This window comes from Tachypleus tridentatus, chromosome 9 (assembly GCF_004210375.1).
Source record: "Tachypleus tridentatus isolate NWPU-2018 chromosome 9, ASM421037v1, whole genome shotgun sequence".
Taxonomy (NCBI): Eukaryota; Metazoa; Arthropoda; class Merostomata; order Xiphosura; family Limulidae; genus Tachypleus; species Tachypleus tridentatus.
The window spans coordinates 40,213,521-40,233,003 of record NC_134833.1 but is presented as its reverse complement, the minus strand read 5'-3'; the positions used below and the strand labels follow the sequence as shown (position 1 = coordinate 40,233,003).

At 34.3% G+C, this 19,483-nt stretch overlaps 1 protein-coding gene across 7 annotated transcripts in view; it reads left to right on the top strand.

Annotated features, from left to right (window-relative positions):
- The window catches only part of LOC143225112 (uncharacterized), an 86,323-nt gene extending 67,518 nt beyond the window's left edge, over positions 1 to 18,805 (top strand). For 5 of the 7 annotated variants that reach the window (XM_076453903.1, XM_076453904.1, XM_076453901.1 and 2 more), the window contains 8 exons: positions 151 to 281; positions 1,568 to 1,637; positions 6,994 to 7,055; positions 9,394 to 9,507; positions 13,049 to 13,177; positions 14,397 to 14,513; positions 14,749 to 14,847; positions 16,246 to 18,805. In XM_076453903.1, the coding sequence (XP_076310018.1) occupies positions 151 to 281; positions 1,568 to 1,637; positions 6,994 to 7,055; positions 9,394 to 9,507; positions 13,049 to 13,177; positions 14,397 to 14,513; positions 14,749 to 14,847; positions 16,246 to 16,290 (767 nt within the window). In that variant the 3' untranslated portion in view covers positions 16,291 to 18,805. The remainder of the gene's footprint in view (positions 1 to 150; positions 282 to 1,567; positions 1,638 to 6,993; positions 7,056 to 9,393; positions 9,508 to 13,048; positions 13,178 to 14,396; positions 14,514 to 14,748; positions 14,848 to 16,245) is intronic. The other 2 variants (XR_013013618.1, XR_013013617.1) reach the window with 2 other exon arrangements.
- Positions 18,806 to 19,483: the final 678 nt, after the last annotated feature.

Here is a 19,483-nt window from a genome sequence, read left to right as displayed (position 1 = left end):
TATCCGAAATGTACTAATAGATAGTTAAGTTGTCATGTATTTGCTTCAGTAATTGCTTTCAGTCGTTACTGGTGTTCCCAGAACTCATTCACTTAATCAAAATAACATACCGTCATGACATTATGTCAAATCGTAATTGGTTTCATTTAGACCAGATCAATGGAGCTAATGCTGCGCCATCTTTCGAGGAAGAGGAAAACTACTATCCCTGGGGAAAAAGTGGAGCAGGGGCTCCTCTGAAGGAAAAGAACAAAGCTGGAAGAGACTTTATGGAAAAGATGGTATAATATGTTCTTGTTTATTACTCTACAGGTTTTACTTATGAGTCAATTCAAATATTTACACTTCAATTTAATATTTGGCGAGATCAGTTTTTTTTTTTAAATTATATTTTCAAGTTCAGTAACATAAAAAGTATTGATGCATTTGTTTCGGGGCATAATTAATTTATTTATGTCGCAAAAATGTGTCCCAAATACGTTCTACAAGCGGACAAAAATGTGTCCCAAATACGTTCTACAAACGGAATACTTTATACTAATGGCAAAAATGTTCTGGCTAATTTTAAAGGGACTTTCCCAAATAACTCAAAGTTTAAATTTTGTCTTGTTTTAGAAGTGAGGTGTATTGCGACTAATTTTTTTTATTGCTCGATAAATTTATTAGTTGCTCTTAAAGGAACCAAATAAAAAAAACAAAACAACTAGAATCCAATAAATAAAATTCCAAAAGCTGTTTAATCTCTAAGTTCAAGAGAGGTCCAGTCAATGTACACTTTGATCAGCGAGTGTTATTGATTTATACTAGTGAAGGTCAATGTACACTTTGATCAAGGAGTGTTATTGGTTTATACTAGTGAAGGTCAATGTCCACTTTGATCAACGAGTGTTATTGATTTATACTAGTGAAGGTCAATGTACACTTTGATCAACGAGTGTTATTGGTTTATACTAGTGAAGGTCAATGCCCACTTTGATCAACGAGTGTTATTGGTTTATACTAGTGAAGGTCAATGTCCACTTTGATCAGCGAGTGTTATTGGTTTATACTAGCGAAGGTCAATGTCCACTTTGATCAGCGAATGTTATTGGTTTATATTAGTGAAGGCCAATGTCCACTTTGATCAACGAGTGTTATTGATTTATACTAGTGAAGGTCAATGTACACTTTGATCAACGAGTGTTATTGGTTTATACTAGTGAAGGTCAATGTCCACTTTGATCAGCGAGTGTTATTGGTTTATACTAGTGAAGGTCAATGTCCACTTTGATCAGCGAGTGTTATTGGTTTATACTAGCGAAGGTCAATGTCCACTTTGATCAGCGAATGTTATTGGTTTATACTAGTGAAGGCCAATGTCCACTTTGATCAACGAGTGTTTATACTAGTGAAGAACTGAATAGCGGCCAATGACACTTTTTCTCACTGTACTTATCCAGTGTATAGGTTTTTTCTTTGTTGCTATAAAGCACGTTCACACCAATAATATGTTCAAAGTTAGAGTCTGGCAAAGATAACTTTTTCTTTTTTGCGTTGGTAAGTTCAACTATTAAATTCAATTTTTCAGGGGTGGTCAACGCCTAGTAGTTCCAAGAGGAAGAGTCAAGAATCAAAACAAAACTACCTAAATACCTTACGTAAGTGTATAAAATTCGACACGAATGTAATTTCTGAGAAATTCAAAATTTACATTTTCTTAAACTTGCTTTAAAAATGTGATATTCAGAGTAAATGACAGATATTTCTAAACACTGTATTTACTCATATTGTGCGTAAAAAGTGGCTGTGGCTCGAGCAACTGATAAGATAAAATGCTAAAAACTACAAAAGACAACACTGAGTTGTTTCTTACAGGAAATACCAGAAAGAACATTTCCGCATTCTTATATCTAACACAACGCTATGTAATGGTTTCTTTTTGGTCATTGCTCGTCCTATAAAAATGCCGAGGGTCGCGGGTTTGCGCCAAACATGCTCGCCCTCCCAGCCGTGGGGGCGTTATAATGAGACGGTCAATCCCACTATTCGTTGGTAAATGAGTAGTCCAAGAGTTGGCGGTGGGTGGTGATGACTAGCTGCCTTCTCTCTAGTCTTACACTGCTAAATTAGGGACGGCTAGCACAGATAGCCGTCGAGTAGCTTTGTGCGAAATTCCAAATTCCTATAAAAATGAGAACTACATTCCACCGTTCAATGTTTCTAAATAGCATTAAATCTAACCACGTAATGTATATAAATAATTTTAAGGTCAGCCACGTAATGTGTCTAAGTTACATTAAATATAGTGTTACGTATTGTTGTTTATTCCGGACGAGTCTCCGATTTATTACGTTATGTATGTTATGTGTTAATATCTCAAATAATTCCCCGCTGGTACAGCGGAAAGTTTACGAAATTAAAACACTAAAATTAGCTGTTCGATTCCTGTTAGGGGACCCAGCAGATAGTCCGATGCAGCTTTCCTATAAGAATACACATGCACACTGTCTCAAATAACCGGAAATTTTAGCTTAATAGTTAATTAAGTTTCAATACATATATTACATTTGTTATTTGCCAATAAGATTGATGCACACAATTTCCTTTTTTAACTCAAACATAATTTAACATATAAACATAAAAACAATACAATTTATAATAACAGTTAATGTTCATAGTTATTACAAGTGATGGTTTGTATACAATAGTTTTACAAACAATACTGAGTCTCATATATGTACTAGAACTGAATGCTTTATCGACGATCCAAGTCCACGAAGAACAGATTAATTGCGAGTTGATATTATTGCAACTCTCTTAAGCTAACGACGTTTTTTTTGGCTAGTCTTACATCGGTTAAAAGTTCATTTCTTACCAAACGAGATATTTAATGTAATCGTAGAAACAATAACGTCCAAAGTAATTCACTGAAGTTTAGCAGTTTGTTATACACTGCTGGCCAAAATCTTAAGGCCAATGAACACATAAAGAAAAAGTATGCATTTTGCGTTGTTAGACTCGACCACTTATTTGAGTAGAACTTCGAAAGACGAAAATAAGAAAAGGGAAAATAAAAATAAAAAAATTTAGCATTTAATAAGGAAAATGTTAACACTATGAAATTAGCCTAAATACTAGCTGACCGAAAGTTTAAGACAAAACTGAAACGAAGCGTTAATCGGTAAATACGTAACGAAATTTAGTCATTTGTGTTCAAGCATTAGCGTAGTCAACATCTCCCACTTACATCTCCTGTGTTACATTGGGTAAAAACATGGCAAAGGCTAAAAAGTTGACAGAGTTTGAACGTGGCAGAATTGTCGAGCTGGAAAAGCAAGGTCTCTCTCAATGTGCCATCGTTGGTGAGATTGGGCGTAGTAAAACTACTGTTGAAAATTTTTTAAAAGACCCTGAGGGATACGAAACGAGAATTTCAAGTGGTCAGCTCATGAAAATTTCGACGGCGTTGAGCAAGAGGATTTGACGAGTTGTCAGGCAAGACACCAGCCGATCGTCGAACCAGATTAAGGCCCTTACGGACGCAGAATACAGCTTAAGAACAATAAGACGGCATCTACGAGAGAAAGGCTTTAAAAACCGTAAACGTCTTCAAAGGCCACGCCTCCTTCCACACTACGAAACAACTCGATTAAACTTTGCTGAGAAGCACCAAATATGGGACGTACAAAAGAGGACAAATGTTTTGTTCTCTGATGAAAAAAAATTTAACCTGGATGGTCTAGATAGCTTCCAACTTTACTGGCACGATAAGGATATCCCACTGGAAACATTTTCTACGACACAGTGTAGGAGGCTCCATCATGATCTGGGGTGGTTTCTCCTTTCATGGAGCAATGGAGCTTCAGGTTATACAGGAGCTACATTAGCATGTTGGAGAGAGCGTCCTTATTGACTGAAGGCCCTCGCTTGTGCGGAAATGAGTGTATCTTTCAGCAGAACAACGCTGCAATCCACAATGCCCGCAGGACAAAGAACTTTTTCATGGCGAATAACGTGATTCTTTTGGACCATCCAGCGCGTTCGCCCGAACTGAATCCTACTGAGAATGTTTGGGGGTGGATGGCAAGGAAAGTCTATAGAAATGGACGTCAATTCCAAATGGTGCATGATCTTCGTGAAGCCATTTTCACCACTTGAAATAACATTCCAGCCAGCTTTCTGCAAACACATATCGACCATACCAAAGCAAATGTTTGCGGTTATTTGCAATGACGGCCGTGCAACTTACTACTGAGACCTCTTGTTGGACATTTCCTACCCTGTTTAGGACTTCTTTTTGGTGTGGTCTTAAACTTTTGACCAACTAGTATTTAGGCTAATTTCATAGTGTTCGCATTTTCCCTATTAAATCCTAAAAAAGTTTTTTTTTTATTTTTTTTTTTCTTATTTTCATCTTTCGAAGCTCTACTCAAAGAAGTGGTTGTGTCTGACAACATAAAATGCATATTTTTTCTTTATATTCATTGGTCTTAAGATTTTGGCCAGCAGTGTATTCGAAATCTATAACGGTCAAATTGTGCAATTTTTCAATTAATAAACGCTAATCACAATTATAGCTTCCTAGGGCTATAGCTGTCCAATAATATTCTCTTTTTTCGTCTTTTGGCTCGCCGTTTTTCTTAGGAATTACTCGAGTTTGTAGAAATTTCGACACTGTTCTAGCGTGCTTTCATCACACAAGTATTGTTGGTTTTTACACTCAAGAACGTTATACAAATTTCGGGAACATGTGGGGCTTACACAGTACATAGTCAAGAATATACGTCACTTCCAAAAAAGAAAAGTATACAGAAACAAAAGTAGGCCCCAAATATATGTACAACGGTAAATCCGTTACACTAGCCACGTAATGTATTTAAATAACTTTAAACCAGGTAATGCACCTAAATAATATTAAATCTAACCAAGTAATGCATCTAAATAAAGTAGATCTAATCTTGACGTTCTTGTCTACAGCATCTCAATTTGCACTAAGTTTCATCTATATCTTCTATATTTTGGATATTTCTTGGAGTGTGTCACTTAACTACATGGATTCAGCAGGGCCAAGTGTGTTAAGGCGTTCGACTTGTAATCCAAGGGTCGCGGGTTCGAATCCACGTCGAACCAAACATACTCGCCCTTTCAGCTGTGGGGGCGTTATAATGTGAGGGTCACTCCCACTATTCGTTGGCAAAAAGTAGCCCAAGAGTTGGCGGTGGGTGGTGATGACTAGCTGCCTTCCCTCTAGTTTTACACTGCTAAATTAGGGACGGTTAACGCAGATAGCCCTCGAGTAGCTTTGCGCGAAATTAACAAAACAAACAAACTTAACTACATTATATGTATGCATATTTGGCCATCAATTTTCTAAACGGAATATAAGAATGTATAACGAATGGCCATTACTTGATGCTGGATATATTTTTCGGATTTTAGCTGTGGGTGCATTATAGGTGTTGCGTTGAATCGAGTTATTAGATCATCCCTAACCTGTAGACCAACAGTGTTCAAAGGTCCCTTCTCGCTACATGTCGTCACGACTATTGACTGTGGCGAACTGTTGTTTTACTACCTATTTAAAAAAATTAAAACATTATTGTGTATTTTTCTATATTATAAAAAACATTTATTTTTTTCTCATGTGGCGAAAATGTTAACACATTCTTCAAGTTTTGGTGATCATGAAAAACTGTTGGACACCTCTGCTGTAGACATCAGGCGCTGTTGACTGCTATCCCTTCCTCTGGTCAGCAATCCCGAATTGAGAAAGACTAAGCCAAACATAACGAGGTGGTTAGGGGCGTTCGACTAGTAATCTGAGGGTCGCGCGTTCGAATCCTCGTCATAACAAACATGATCACCCTTTCAGCCGTGGGGGTGCTATTGTGTTACAGTCAGTCCCACAATTCGTTGGTAAAAGAGTAGCCCAAGAGTTAGCAGTGAGTAGCGATGACTAATTGTTTTCCCTCTAGTCTTACACTGATAAATTGAAGATGGCTAACGCAAGTAGTGCTCGTGTAGCTTTGTGCAAAATTCAAAAACAAAAACAAACAAATTTAGAACGACTATGGAAAGCTTGGAGTCTCTGACATCAGAGTGTGAATACAAAATACCATGTTAAAATGCGACACTAGTTCTGTTATTACCAAATATTCTTTTGCTAAGTTTAAAAATCGTTATTATTTAGTTCACCTACGTACCAGTAAGATAATTAATAATCAGAAATATTTTCTTATAAAGATTGTCTATGTTCATTGGTTACTTCAGTACTATTTTTTTGCCCGGTATGGCCAAGCGTATTAAGATGTTCGACTCGTAATCTGAAGGTCGCGGGTTCGAATCCCGGTCGCACCAAACATGTTCGCCCTTTCAGCCGTGGGGGTGTTATAATGTGACGTTCAATTCTACTATTCGTTGGTAAAAGAGTAGCGCAATAGTTGGCGGTGGGTGGTGATGACTAGCTGCCTTCCCTCTAGTCTTACACTGCTAATTTCGGGACGGCTAGCGCAGATAGCCCTCGAGTAGCTATGCGCGAAATTCACAACAAACAAACAAACCTATTCGTTGATAAAAGAGTTGGCGGTGGGAGCTGATAGCTAAATGCCAGTGTAAGCACTGCTAAATTATGGACGGTTAGCGCAGATAGCCCTCGTGTAGCTTTGCGCGAAATTAAAAACAAAACAAAAACAAATTGTTCTGAAACAAAAACGTTTCAAAAACTTTGTTTTTCACTGTCATTTTATTCAAATGGGAAATTTTCAAATTTTGCAAGTTCAAATTGATAAAGAACTAAAAACTAAGCTATTTTGTCTTGATATTCCGTTGTGTTATCGTAACCTAAATCTCATATTCTTTATTATACCACCTGGTTTACTTATACTTTTGTTCAGACACTACAAATACCACCTGCCATGTATAGTTCACAAAGTGTAGTATTCATGTAACGTGTATCTTGAAGTAATTCAGATTTATTTTTGCTGTACGTAACGTTACCATTTTTGTATTAATTAGTGAAGGAAGCAGAAGACAAGAAGGCTCGGGATAACATGGAGAAGCAATATCTTAGTGACAGTGTGAGTGTCTGTTTACTCTTTTGTTTAACACGCTTATTATAACATTTAACGAATTCTCGTGTTCTTCCTCTACCTGATATCAGATCTAATTGTAATGCCTTGTAATCAGCTTAGTTGATCTGATTCTTAGGTTATATCAGACTGTTTGGGAAAGTAGAGTCTGTGATAGGCTTCAGTAACACGTCTTCGTACTCCAAAGGTATCGTGTTTTGAAGCAAGTATCACACATACCCTTATTTTCATATACGAGAGAGAAGGATATCCTGAGACTTTCTTCAAAACCACCTTCATCACTTTTTTAATTCGTGTGGTACACAGTATTTCAAACTGAGAGTGAATAAAACCCAGACTTTATTACTTCCCGTTGGACGAGTAAAGAATCTTTTACTTGTTAACCACCAGAATATTTTAACATGTTTTAAACGCTAAAAATGAATTCACAAATGATAAAAATTTATTCTTTAAATATCTGTAATCATTTTAGACATCTGGTAGCAAAACGTTTAAATGAGGTAGAAAATTGCGAATTTTAACGTCTCTCTCTAATACATAGCCTGTTCTCTGCAAGACTAGTATAATAATTAATGAAACTTTTATAGCTGTTCCCTATATAACATGCTTCCAAATGCGACCATGGTGGAAGAATTTTTATCTCAACTTGCTTGTTCTCCTGTATTATAGGAACCACTTCGGTATTTCTTTTGTTTACAATATAAGTTCATTCCCAACATTTATTTATCTCCAGAGTTCGTCTTCTCTTGCAGCGGAAATTGTACAACCATACCATATTACCACAATGGATTCTAAATCGTGACAGCACTTACAATATAACAACTCTTTACGTTTTCATTAGCTGATTTGAATCTTTCTCGGATAAAGTTATATATGGCGTAAAGTTAATTATATCAATGCACATTCTGTGTAAAACTCTTCTGAATGGTTATAAACTAAAAAGATACTGTGGCACTTCTAGTTTCCTCTTGGATCTTCATGTATCGCTCGTCAGTAATTAATGAGTAAGAGTGAAAGATATTAATCTAACGTTTTCTGATGTTCGTCTACTGATTTTAAAGTGCATAGTTATATCTCTCCTTCATCCTATCAAAAAATGAACGAAGAGGTGTTCTTGTTTTTTTCACTCCAAGGATTTCACACATCTTCACAAAAGAGATATATTTAAACTCCCAAAATTAACGTGAGCGAAGTCCTATCGGCACTATAAATATTAAAAGAAATTCATTTGGAAGCTTTATAGCTATGTCTTATGCTTCCTGTTTAGAAACAACATATGTTTGGGGTTATTAAGCAGATTAAGAATACACTTATTTTCACTGAATAACCGGTTTATGTCTCGTGTATTTCACTTAAGCATGCGTCAGTTGAATGGTTGGCCACATTAGCTCTATTCATCTGTTGATGTATCATATCGATTTTTGTTCTGTAGCACGTTAGATAGGTTGTCTTATTACATTGTTTTCCTTCTTTTCGTAGTTTGTATTCTTCGGTAATACAAGGTCTTGAAAATATTGTCTTAGTTTTCTGTAACCTTCTTTTTTATCTTTCTTTAACTTTCTCTCTCTGATCTAATTTTCTGTCTCATTTGCCTTGCTAAATACAGTGTATTCCACTGCTTCATCAGTTTCAGGAAACTTCCAATCTCATTTCGAGCACATGACGTCATCTGGAATGTTGTTCTTGATTTTATTTTGATCAATAAAATTCTACTCCTCACACCAGCCTTATAACGGTTTTTATAGTTGGGTAGATTCCTTTTTATATTCAGTAGGAATAATGCAAATACTGAAAATTAATGTGCCATCACTTCATGTCAAAACCCACTTTAGCAAACAATATACGCGTGTAACTTAAAATAAGTTTCTAAAGTATTCCCCCTCTAGTGGCTCAGAGGAAAACTTGAGGGCTTATAAGGCTAGAAATTAGGTTTAAATACTCACGGTTGGCACATAATAGTGTATCTTTGCACTTAAGAACAAATTAAAATACCTTCTCTGGAATATTTAATGTATAAATATAATTTATAACTAATTCACTGAAAAAAAACAATTACAAAACTGGTTATTACTTAATGTGTATATAATGCTATAAGAATAATTTTAATTTTTTAATCTATATACATATGTTCATACATATATTTCCTATAGATAGAAAATGGGTATCTTAAAATAACCATAGGAAAACAAATACATCATTTTAGCTTTTATATTGTGTGAATAAGAAATAAAGTAAATCCTCCTTAAGAACGTAAGATTGAACATCTTATCACAGATAAAGTTGTAGTTGAGTTCTAGATAATAATATTGAATTTTACTTTCTTTAGGGGTTGGATTTAGTGTCAGTAATGCGAGAAAAGACCGTTGGTCATCCTAAAAGAGATGAAATAACAGGAGAGTTGCTCAACCAACCGAAAGGTGTCTCTGATGTCACTGCTACAGTGAGTGTTGACTGATGTTATTTTTATTGTAGTGTGATGTCTTAGTTTATTTCTTTTTAACTTTTATATATGTGTATTATTGTTACAATTACGTCATTTCTCAGTAATGTGTAATTTTTGCAACATTTAGCTGTTCAATATTTTCATGTCGGCAAGCCCGGACTGTGGATCCGATGATTTAGGGTTCGCAATCCGTTGTTACAGTTCCCTGTTGGGATAACGATAAGTTTAGGGACTTAAACACTAAAATCCAAGGTTCGATTGCCTCATGTGGACCCTGCAAATAGCTCAATGTAAATATGCTTTAATATAACCAACCAGCCGTAGCTGTAAAAACGTGCTCCGTACTTTGGGGCCATGGGTGTGCTGTAAAAGTGATAGTAAAATATTTCTATTCGATTAGAATAATCAAAAGTAGACGGTAGGTACTGTTGGCTATATCTGCCTTACTTCCAGTCTATCGGTTCAAAATAAGAAAAGGCTACGGGAAGATAATTCCTTGTATAGCTAGACGTAAAATCTCGAAACAATACATATATATATATATATATAGATTGTTTTTGTTTGTCAGACTAAATGAAATTTTTTAATGTGATTTCCAATGGTCTGAAGTGCCTCGATGTTATGATTAAGTCGTTAGATTTATCTTTTCATTTCAATAGAATTATAGCAAAGTGTTTAACATTTCAAGTCTTTTGACAAAATATTGCGAGAATTCCACGAAGACTAAGTCACATTACATGCTTTCTGCATAGTACTTTGTAATGTATTGAATATAAATCGGAAAAATATAGATCGGATGCAAGCAATAGTCACAGAATAAAAGTCTTTAGGTAGGAGACTTAGTATACACTAGAAATTCGGACCTAATCTTACGGTCAGCTTACTGAGCATAAAGGAAATTTAATGGAAACTTGCTTTAATACACTCTCCAGATGTCCCCTTTCTCCAAGTTGAAATAAATGTTTTCTTTTATTTAGTCAATTACGTAGACAAATTTTAAATCAATGTTTCTTTTTGTGAAGACAATTATTCAAGTGCATACAGTGTGACATTCCTTTTATTGTTTTGTTCAGTTCTTTCATTGTGGACAATATTCCACACAAGAAATATATATGTACACAGTTAGAGAACCATGAGTACAGGTACTGAGCACCGATTTTCGTTCATCTTCTGTTTTGGATCTCCCTAAGTGTCGGTTGTCACTTAGTAATTCCAAAAAACCGATATGTGATTCTGATACTATGACAATTTTTGCACAACTAATCTCTATTTAAAGGATCTCTGGTGAAATCACGTCTTTAGTCAAATGACTTTTTCTACGTCCCGTACACATTTACAGGTCAGGCCTGTAACGCATCCGTTCAGTACAATTTCATTTCTATAGTTATTGAACCATCAAGAGATAATTTGTTTATAATGTATGAAACAAATAAAGAGATCTCGGAGAACCATAGTAGAGAACAATCTTGTCTTCTCTGTGTCTTAACATCGTTGTCTAATATATACTTGGCCGGGTGTGGCCTATTTGTAAGCAGGCCGAAATGCAAATCTTATGACTCACAATTTACGTTTCCTTGCCACAAAAATCACACCCTGCACTTTCAGGTCGTGGGCCTGTTAGGAGAAGAGTGGCGTTGGATATTGTTGGCTTTGTTACTTCTCTCTAGTTAAGGAAAATCTACCTTTACATTACAGATAAATATAAAAATAATACATTTTTATTTAAAACTAACGTTTCGCCTTTGCGGCTTCTTCAGGGTTAATATTCACAATTGTTTGATATTATAATATTTGGTGTGTAAAGGTCGTTTCCCTTACCTTTTACCAAAATGTGTAAATCATTTTGAAATAAAACAAAAAAGCATTCTTCTTTAACCTATCAGTTGTTCAAAATTTAGGCAAATTTTCTTTATTCAGCTTTATAAGAATATCTGCAGAAAACAAACAAACAAACAAAAGAAATTTGATTCCAAGTGTTTATCTTCATTGAGTTGAACAGGAAATTATTAACATTTTTTCAGATTTATGTCGCATATTTTAATTTTTGGTCTAGGCGTGGCTCAGTGGTTAGCATAACAAGAAATGAATAGGAAAACTCAGGACGAGGTGCTGCTAAACACACCCTATACTTTCTGCTGTATAACTAACAATGTGTTTTCTTATTCGGCTCAAAAAGGCACATAAAGCCCCTTCTGGTAGCGGGCTGCCTTCTCCCCTGCTAAAGTATTCCCAATTTAAAACATGAAACATCAGATATAAAAGATGCGTACACAGTTTAGTAAAATTCGAGTTCTAAAGTATATGAAAAGCCCACTAGTGGAACAGTGGTATATCTGCGGACTTGCAATACAAAAAACCGGGTTTCGATATCTTTGGTAGGCAGAGTACAGATAGCCCATTGTTAGCCTTGTGATTAATAACTTCAAACAATATGAAAAATGCAGCTTGTAAACAAATATTATGAAGCTGTAATCAATTAAATATTTCTACAATAAGTTCACAAGTTCTGCAATTTCTGACCAACTAAAGTACTGAAAAATGAATCGCGTGCAAATAGTTTGAGATATTTTTTACTAACCAATGTATTAGTACGGTTAACTAAATTGTAATGGCTTCACTAAAATAACAATCTAGTTGATGATTCAAAGCTTGCTTGCTCAATAATGAAATATTTTATTTTCTAATTATATTTAGTTATAACTGTTTGTTTGTTCACCTGAAAGACAACTTATGCACTCAAAGGGCTAAATTACTTAATCAGAGACTCCTATGGTTCGAGCATATTATGTGGACCAGACGAGAGGACACCAATCGGAGAGGTTATAGTAGCCCGATTAAATTAAGAGATTCTTTAGTGACCCAAATTGCACAATGTGTTATTAGCGCAATAGAAACAGTATAGTGATCATCCCATGGGTATCATAAGGCTTAGGGCCCGGCATGGCCATGTTTGTTAAGACGTTCGACTCGTAATCCAAGGGTCGCGGGTGCGAATCCCGGTCGCACCAAACATGCTTGCCCTTTCAGCCGTGAAGGCGTAATAATGTGACGGTCAATCCCACTATTCGTTAGTAAAAGAGTAGCCCAAGAGTTGGCGGTGGGTGGTGATGACTAGCTGCCTTCCCTCTAGTCTTACACTACTAAATTAGGGACGGCTAGCACAGATAGCCCTCGAGTAGCTTTACGCGAAATTCACACAAACACAAACAAACATAAGGCTTAGTCAACAATGACTGTAAGAGTATTATAAATAAACGAGACTGCCAGACTTCATATCACAATATGCTCTCGAAGAACTGAGCCCTATACCCAAGTATGTGTTTATGGCGCTTCCAGATACCCTACTAAAAGGCTTTGAACAGCCAAAGATGAAACCACATTTCCTAGCCACATATAATAGGTGTTTGTTTGTCTATTTCTCTGTTTTTAGCCTCTGCAACCCTTGTATATTTTGCTGAATATAAACTAGAGCTATCTAGTACATAAGCGTAAGGATCTATTTTTATTTCACTTTGGTATCTTGAACTTCCGTCCACAGAAACTAGATATCAGACGGGCCAAGTCAGATGAAAGTGTTGATTACCACAACTACTTGTCTCAACAGGCTGAAGATCGTCAACGACAACGGTATCAACAGAAAGAACAAGAAATTATTGAAAGTCAGAAGGTTTGTAATAAAACCACATCTGTATCCTTTATCATTCTTGTGTTTGTAATTTCAGGCGAACAGAAGAACGATAGAAACATCGGAAAAACACTAGTAGATAGGAATAGAAAAACGAACGGTGAAGTGGTTTCTTTGGGAACAGGTTACATGAATAAATTTACAAAATAAACTGGATGTAATGGTTGCACTTGTACATTTTTGTCGAAGTTGTAATTATGATGTAATGGTTGTACTTGTACTTTTTGGTCGAAGTTGTAATTGTGATGTAATGGTTGCACTTCTACTTTTTGTGAACAATGTAGTAAGTGATTTTTACTGAAACATGTAATATTTGATGTTAACATTTGGTAGATTGTTGGTTGTAAAAATTAGCCTTATAGTTAAGTACAAGGAAACGGCATTATTATATTCTTTAGTACAACGTTAACCACAGTATAATGATACACTTTGTTTGTAAAGCAATGACAGTATAAAACGAAGCAGACGATGTAATCTTAAAAATAAGAACGTTATTCCGTAGAAATGTTTCTTTCATATCATGTTTCTGTTTTCCAGAAAGTTTTAGTTGTTACTGGGAGAAACGACCGCAAGACTCTTATTATGAGTGTTATGTTTTTTATTGTACTATTAAATATTATTTATGGCCACTGACTACCTCTTGAGTAAAATCAGTAACGCTGATTTCTTGTAGCATCGTCACGTTATTTGTTTATAGAATTAGGAATTGTTAGGTTCTGATTTCTTGTAGCATCGTCACGTTATTTGTTTATAGAATTAGGAATTGTTAGGTTCTGATTTCTTGTCAAGTAATTGTGTGTTGTTGAACGAGTATTATTGTATTGACTTCTTTATGATTTCTAAATCAGAGACGACTAGCGTAGAGTGTAGTTTTATTTGAACCTCAACAAAACAAAACTTTGTGTGCAACTCTTAATTTGATAGGTTGTTATATGAATTTTTATATTTATAGGTTACAATGTAAACAGTGCTTCGACACTAAGAAATAATAATGCAATAGCGTGAGTTGGGAAAGTTATTCATAGAAGAGTGTACAAACCAATGAAAATTGACACTGTTAAAAACAGACAATGTACTATTCAATATTCTATTTACAAATGTTTCGTTAATCCTTATATATATCTGTGTATTTGGTGAGGCTATAGGTATTTCGTAAGTCCTATATTTGTTATTAAAATTTTAAATATACTGTTTCTTGTAGCACCTTGACACATGGAATGCCTTTTGGGGTAAAGCAGGAAACGGAGCCCCTGTTAACCCTAATAATCACCGCAAGCCTAACAACATAAATTCATTGTTAAACAACTCGGAAGGCGGAGTAAGGGATTATTCACACATTTTTTTTAATAATCTTTCAATACCTTTTATAAATATTCAATATTAATATGCAATTGCTGTAAACAAACTTGAATATATTGAAAAGGTATGGAGAAAAAACATATCATTATGCCTGCTACAGTATTAAACCTAATTTTTATACATTTAAATAGTAATTCAAGTTTTCATGAACCAACCTATTGAGAATAGTGTTCATTTGTTGTATTTATTATAAGATGGGAGAGCCTTATGTGAAACGCTACACTCAGGTAGTAGCACCCAGCAAGCATCGCAACCGCTACGACACAGAAAGTGACCCCAGTAAAGTTTTTACTGTAAGTTGAACTTACCACATTAATTATTCGTTTTCATCTTATCTTAACATGTTTATATTTTAACTGGGTACAGAAATTTTCTTAAGAAGAAAACCCTTAGATTCTATTTCTTTGAACACATATATAAAGGGAGTGAATGGGTCATAATTTGATGGATGAGGTATTAAAATTATTTCATTTTACAGAATACTTCGATTGCCAGGAGTTATAGCAGTCAGTACATACAGTAAATATGTATATACTTTCATTGTGAATTATTTAAAAAATATATATATAGATCCTAAAATGTCTCTATAGAAACGCACACAAAATATAAAATACTACTGGACTTTATTAAATATGTTAAACCAGTAATCCCTCCCCTCTATGATTAAGCTGTAAATATTCGAGTATGCCGCGAGTTAAGTAAGTTTGGGAACTGTTGAACTACAGAGATAAAACACTCAAGATGGTTATCTTAGAAAAATCACTATTAAATAGCCAACAATATTCAATACACTATAGTATCTAATAAAGTTTTACGTTAACCACTAAATACTCAATGAAATTTCTTTGGTACTCTTTCTTTGAATTTTTTTTTAAATGTTTTTACAACTTACAGCTTTTACAGTAAATAATATCTATCTTCAAAGGTGCAGTACCCATTTAAAAATATCCTTCCTCGATATAAAATCAGTACGTAACCTGAAGTGAAAATATTCTTTGTTATTTTTTTAAAAGTTAGATTGTTGTTGTTGTTTTGAATTAAGCACAACGCTACACAATGGGCTATCTGTGCTCTGCCCACTAGGTGTATTGAAACCTGGTTTTTAGTGTTTTAAGTCCACAGACATACCACTGAGCCACTTGGGGGGATTTCCAGTTAGAGGTTTTACAGTAAAGGAAGGCATCTTTCTTAAATGAGAAAAATGACATTATATTTTAGTGCATGTGATGCTTTGTTTTCTCAGTTTGGAACAATATGAAATTTTCTTAAGATACCTTTCTGAGAACTCTGTCCTTGAGAATATACTCATTTTGATTATTTTGTTGAATAAATATATGCTTTCTCACATTGTTATAAGATATGTACAGTCTCTTTCATTCTCCACAATTCATTTAAAGTCTGATAACGTAGATTGGTTTTATACAACATTTTCTACTTGAACACTCAGTTATTACTGTTAAGGGAAATCAATGTACCCGAAAATACCAAACAGGTTGAGATTAAGTTTCATTATACGTGCAACTTTCATCATAGACCATGTTTTTACTTACTAACAAGTCTCTAAGGATTAATTGAAACTGTCTATTTGTCATGATATTTTAGTTTTATTTTTGAACTTTCTTTCCTAAGTAGCGTTAAGCATTAGATTGTAATGAAATGCTTTTAAGTGACGCTGTTTTTTTCTTTTACAGAAAGATTACGAGTTTCGAACCCCCTGGGCAGCAACAATGACCTAATTATTTATTCTTTGAGGAAACTTAATGCGGTAATGTGTAAGGTGTACAGATGTCAAATGATATACGATTTGATTACGTCTTAAGGTGTGATATATATTGTAAGAATAATTTATTACATTTTATGTTAATTAGATTAATAATAACATTTTACCATGCAATTTATTTTACACGAAATTTACAGTGAGATAAATATGAATTTCAAAAACTAATTTTTCTGAACTTTACATTAATACTATAAATATTTCTGACTCGTCATTGTTATTCCGATTGCTTTTTCAACTCTTTATTGTTATTGTAATAGTTTCTGAAATTGTCATTGTTGATGTGTAAACAATATGGCACATAGGTGCTTTCGTTCAACATTCCATGTCAGACATTCACCTTTTAAAGACATCGTGGTGACTTTATTTGAAATTTAGATAGGATCTTCAATAGGTTCGATTAGCTTTCTTAGGCCTATTTCTACGTTTTAACCATTGCTTTATTAGTGTAAGAATTAACGGAACCTTCAAGTAACAGTAAGAACATAATGACTCAAATCTGCAGAATACATTATTTATGTGCATGTAAGCTTGTATCTGCTTTTCTAATAAAATGCTTTTGTTTAGGATTATCCATCATTTAGAAAATTCACATATCCAAACTGGTAGGCTTTTTTCTCTTTCCATCGCGGAAGGGTAACTTAGCCAGTAAAACTAGAAACAAAACCTGGATAGAATATCGAGTTGTCAAAGTTGAAAAAATAGAAGTGTCTAAAGAAAAATAGTTCTCTTCTAAATTTTCTGATAAACTCAGAAATTAGTACTTAAGAAGAGGAGTAAATAAATTATCATGTCACAAAGTGATATAGGAAGAGGAAATATTTTTATGTTTTAATGTTATATAGTTATAAATGTCGTTATTTAAATATTATATCCACAAAAAATGTTTAAAGCTAAACACAGTGTGTTGTATTTAAGATCGTTAATCATTACATTTATCGACATATTCAATGTTCGTTATTATCAGTATTTGTATTTTATTTGAAGCGATGCAACACTAAATGTAATATTAAGTTATATAACAAACATAAAATTTGGTCGCACGACATCTCTGTACACAATAATGTTGTTGTCACAAAGATTAGCGATAACGTACGTTGATGTACAAAACAAATGTTTGCAATACAGCTTTTATTGTTAATTAAGTACGTTCCAAAGAACGTGCCTGTGTCTTTTTCAATGTGTTTTGAGAAGTTATATAAAAAACATTTATCCTTGAAACTAGGGATTGGACTGTGGTTCTAGAAACAACGAAAGATGATTGCCACTTTGTGTGTGTTTCTGTCCCTTATGTGGGATTTCTCTCCAGTGATTGATAAAGATGTACGCTTCTGGGTGTTCTAAACGATGTTAAGCATTAAACTATACAGTGGACTATCTGTGCTCTGCTTACCACGGGTATTGAACCCGGTTGCTAGTAGTGTGAGTCCACAGACATACCACTCTGCTACTGGGGGGTTATGCGCTTTACCTATCTTCTTAAAGTTTTTCCTACGAACGTTGTAGTAAACAGAACTCCTATAAAAATCGTTAAGATAACCTTAGTATTATCCTTTAAATGAAAAAAATTCTACATTGTATTGGGACATAAACAATAGATATTTATAATATACTTGTTGTATGTATGATTAAGTTGGCAGTGACACTGTACACTACTAAGAACTGTGCATCTCTGAGAATAGAAAATATAAAGAAAACAATCTGTTATGTGCAAATGAAACAAATATTGTTCTTAAATGATGTGAGTAACTCGTGTGAAGAAAATAATGGAACGGAAGGGTCAAGAGGTAGATGGTGCTTTTAATGGAACGGTATAGGGTCAAGAGGTAGATGGTGCTTTTAATGGAACGGTATAGGGTCAAGAGGTAGATGGTGATTTTAATGGAACGGTATAGGGTCAAGAGGTAGATGGTGCTTTTAATGGAACGGTATAGGGTCCGGAGGAAGCGAGTACTCATAACGGAACGATAGGAGAGTGTGTAGATTCCACTTCGACAGTGTTTTTTTGTGCAATTAAAATGTTGTATTTTAGAATATCCTTAAGCATTATTTATATAATATTATTATACTTACAAATTCATTTATTTTTGGAAAAAAATCAAATTGTTCCTATTTCATTTAAAGAAAAGCTCAAAAGTATAGCATGTAATTGTAATATTCGTGTTTCATAGATTTACAATAATTACATAAGCCTGTGAATTTAAACGTCATAAAAGTTTGTTTAGTCTTAGTGACAGATTTTCTATAATTCAGCTTCGCAGATATCATGTAAGGATTTTTACAAACCAGAAGAAGAAAAAAAACTCTTAATTTGATAAAAATATTTCGTTTACCACCATTAACGTTTTTATTATTATGTTTCTTAATAAAATTACAAACAAACAGCAGAAAAGAACATTGATGTCAAGCTGATATGTATTCTCACTAATTCGAATTTTGAGTGTGTATAAAATCTACGTATTTTAGTCTCAAAACTATGTGTTGTGGTATTTCTTTTATGTATTGCGTTATGGTGTTTATGTGAAAAATCTGTAAGCGATGGAGAAAATGGGATATCATTTTCGGATTCAGCGTACAGGAATTGCCGTAGAACATGCAAACATTTCAGGACAATAAAACCATCGCAGGTTTGTGTGATCACAGAAAACTGCTTTACTTAACAGGCCGTGAAGGTATTAAATCAAATATAAACTGGATAAAGGTCGTCTTCAGTTATTGTTAAACGTGACGCGTGAAGAGAGATTCGAATAGTAAGACAAAAGTTAAATATTAAACATGAGGCGGGGAAAAACATATGTAAAATAGGATAGGGGTTATCTTTATTTGTGAAACGAGAACAGAAATATGAAAAATGATATAAATGTTATCGTAATTTTGTTTTGAACGTTAAGTGGGAAAAGCGATCTGAAAAACGGTTGTTCAGGACTTAATATTGAACGTGACATGGGAAGTTGTGTTGACTTAACGTAAGCATAGCGTAAAAAAAGTGATACAAAAAGCAGCTAATCCAAATCTTAAAAAAAAAATTAATAACTCTATCTTGAAATCCAAAACCATTCGTAATGACGTCCATATTCTACACTAACGTTTTATTTTTATACGTTACAGTTTTAAAAGGTTTGATTTAACATACTTGTTTTTTGTAGTGGGTC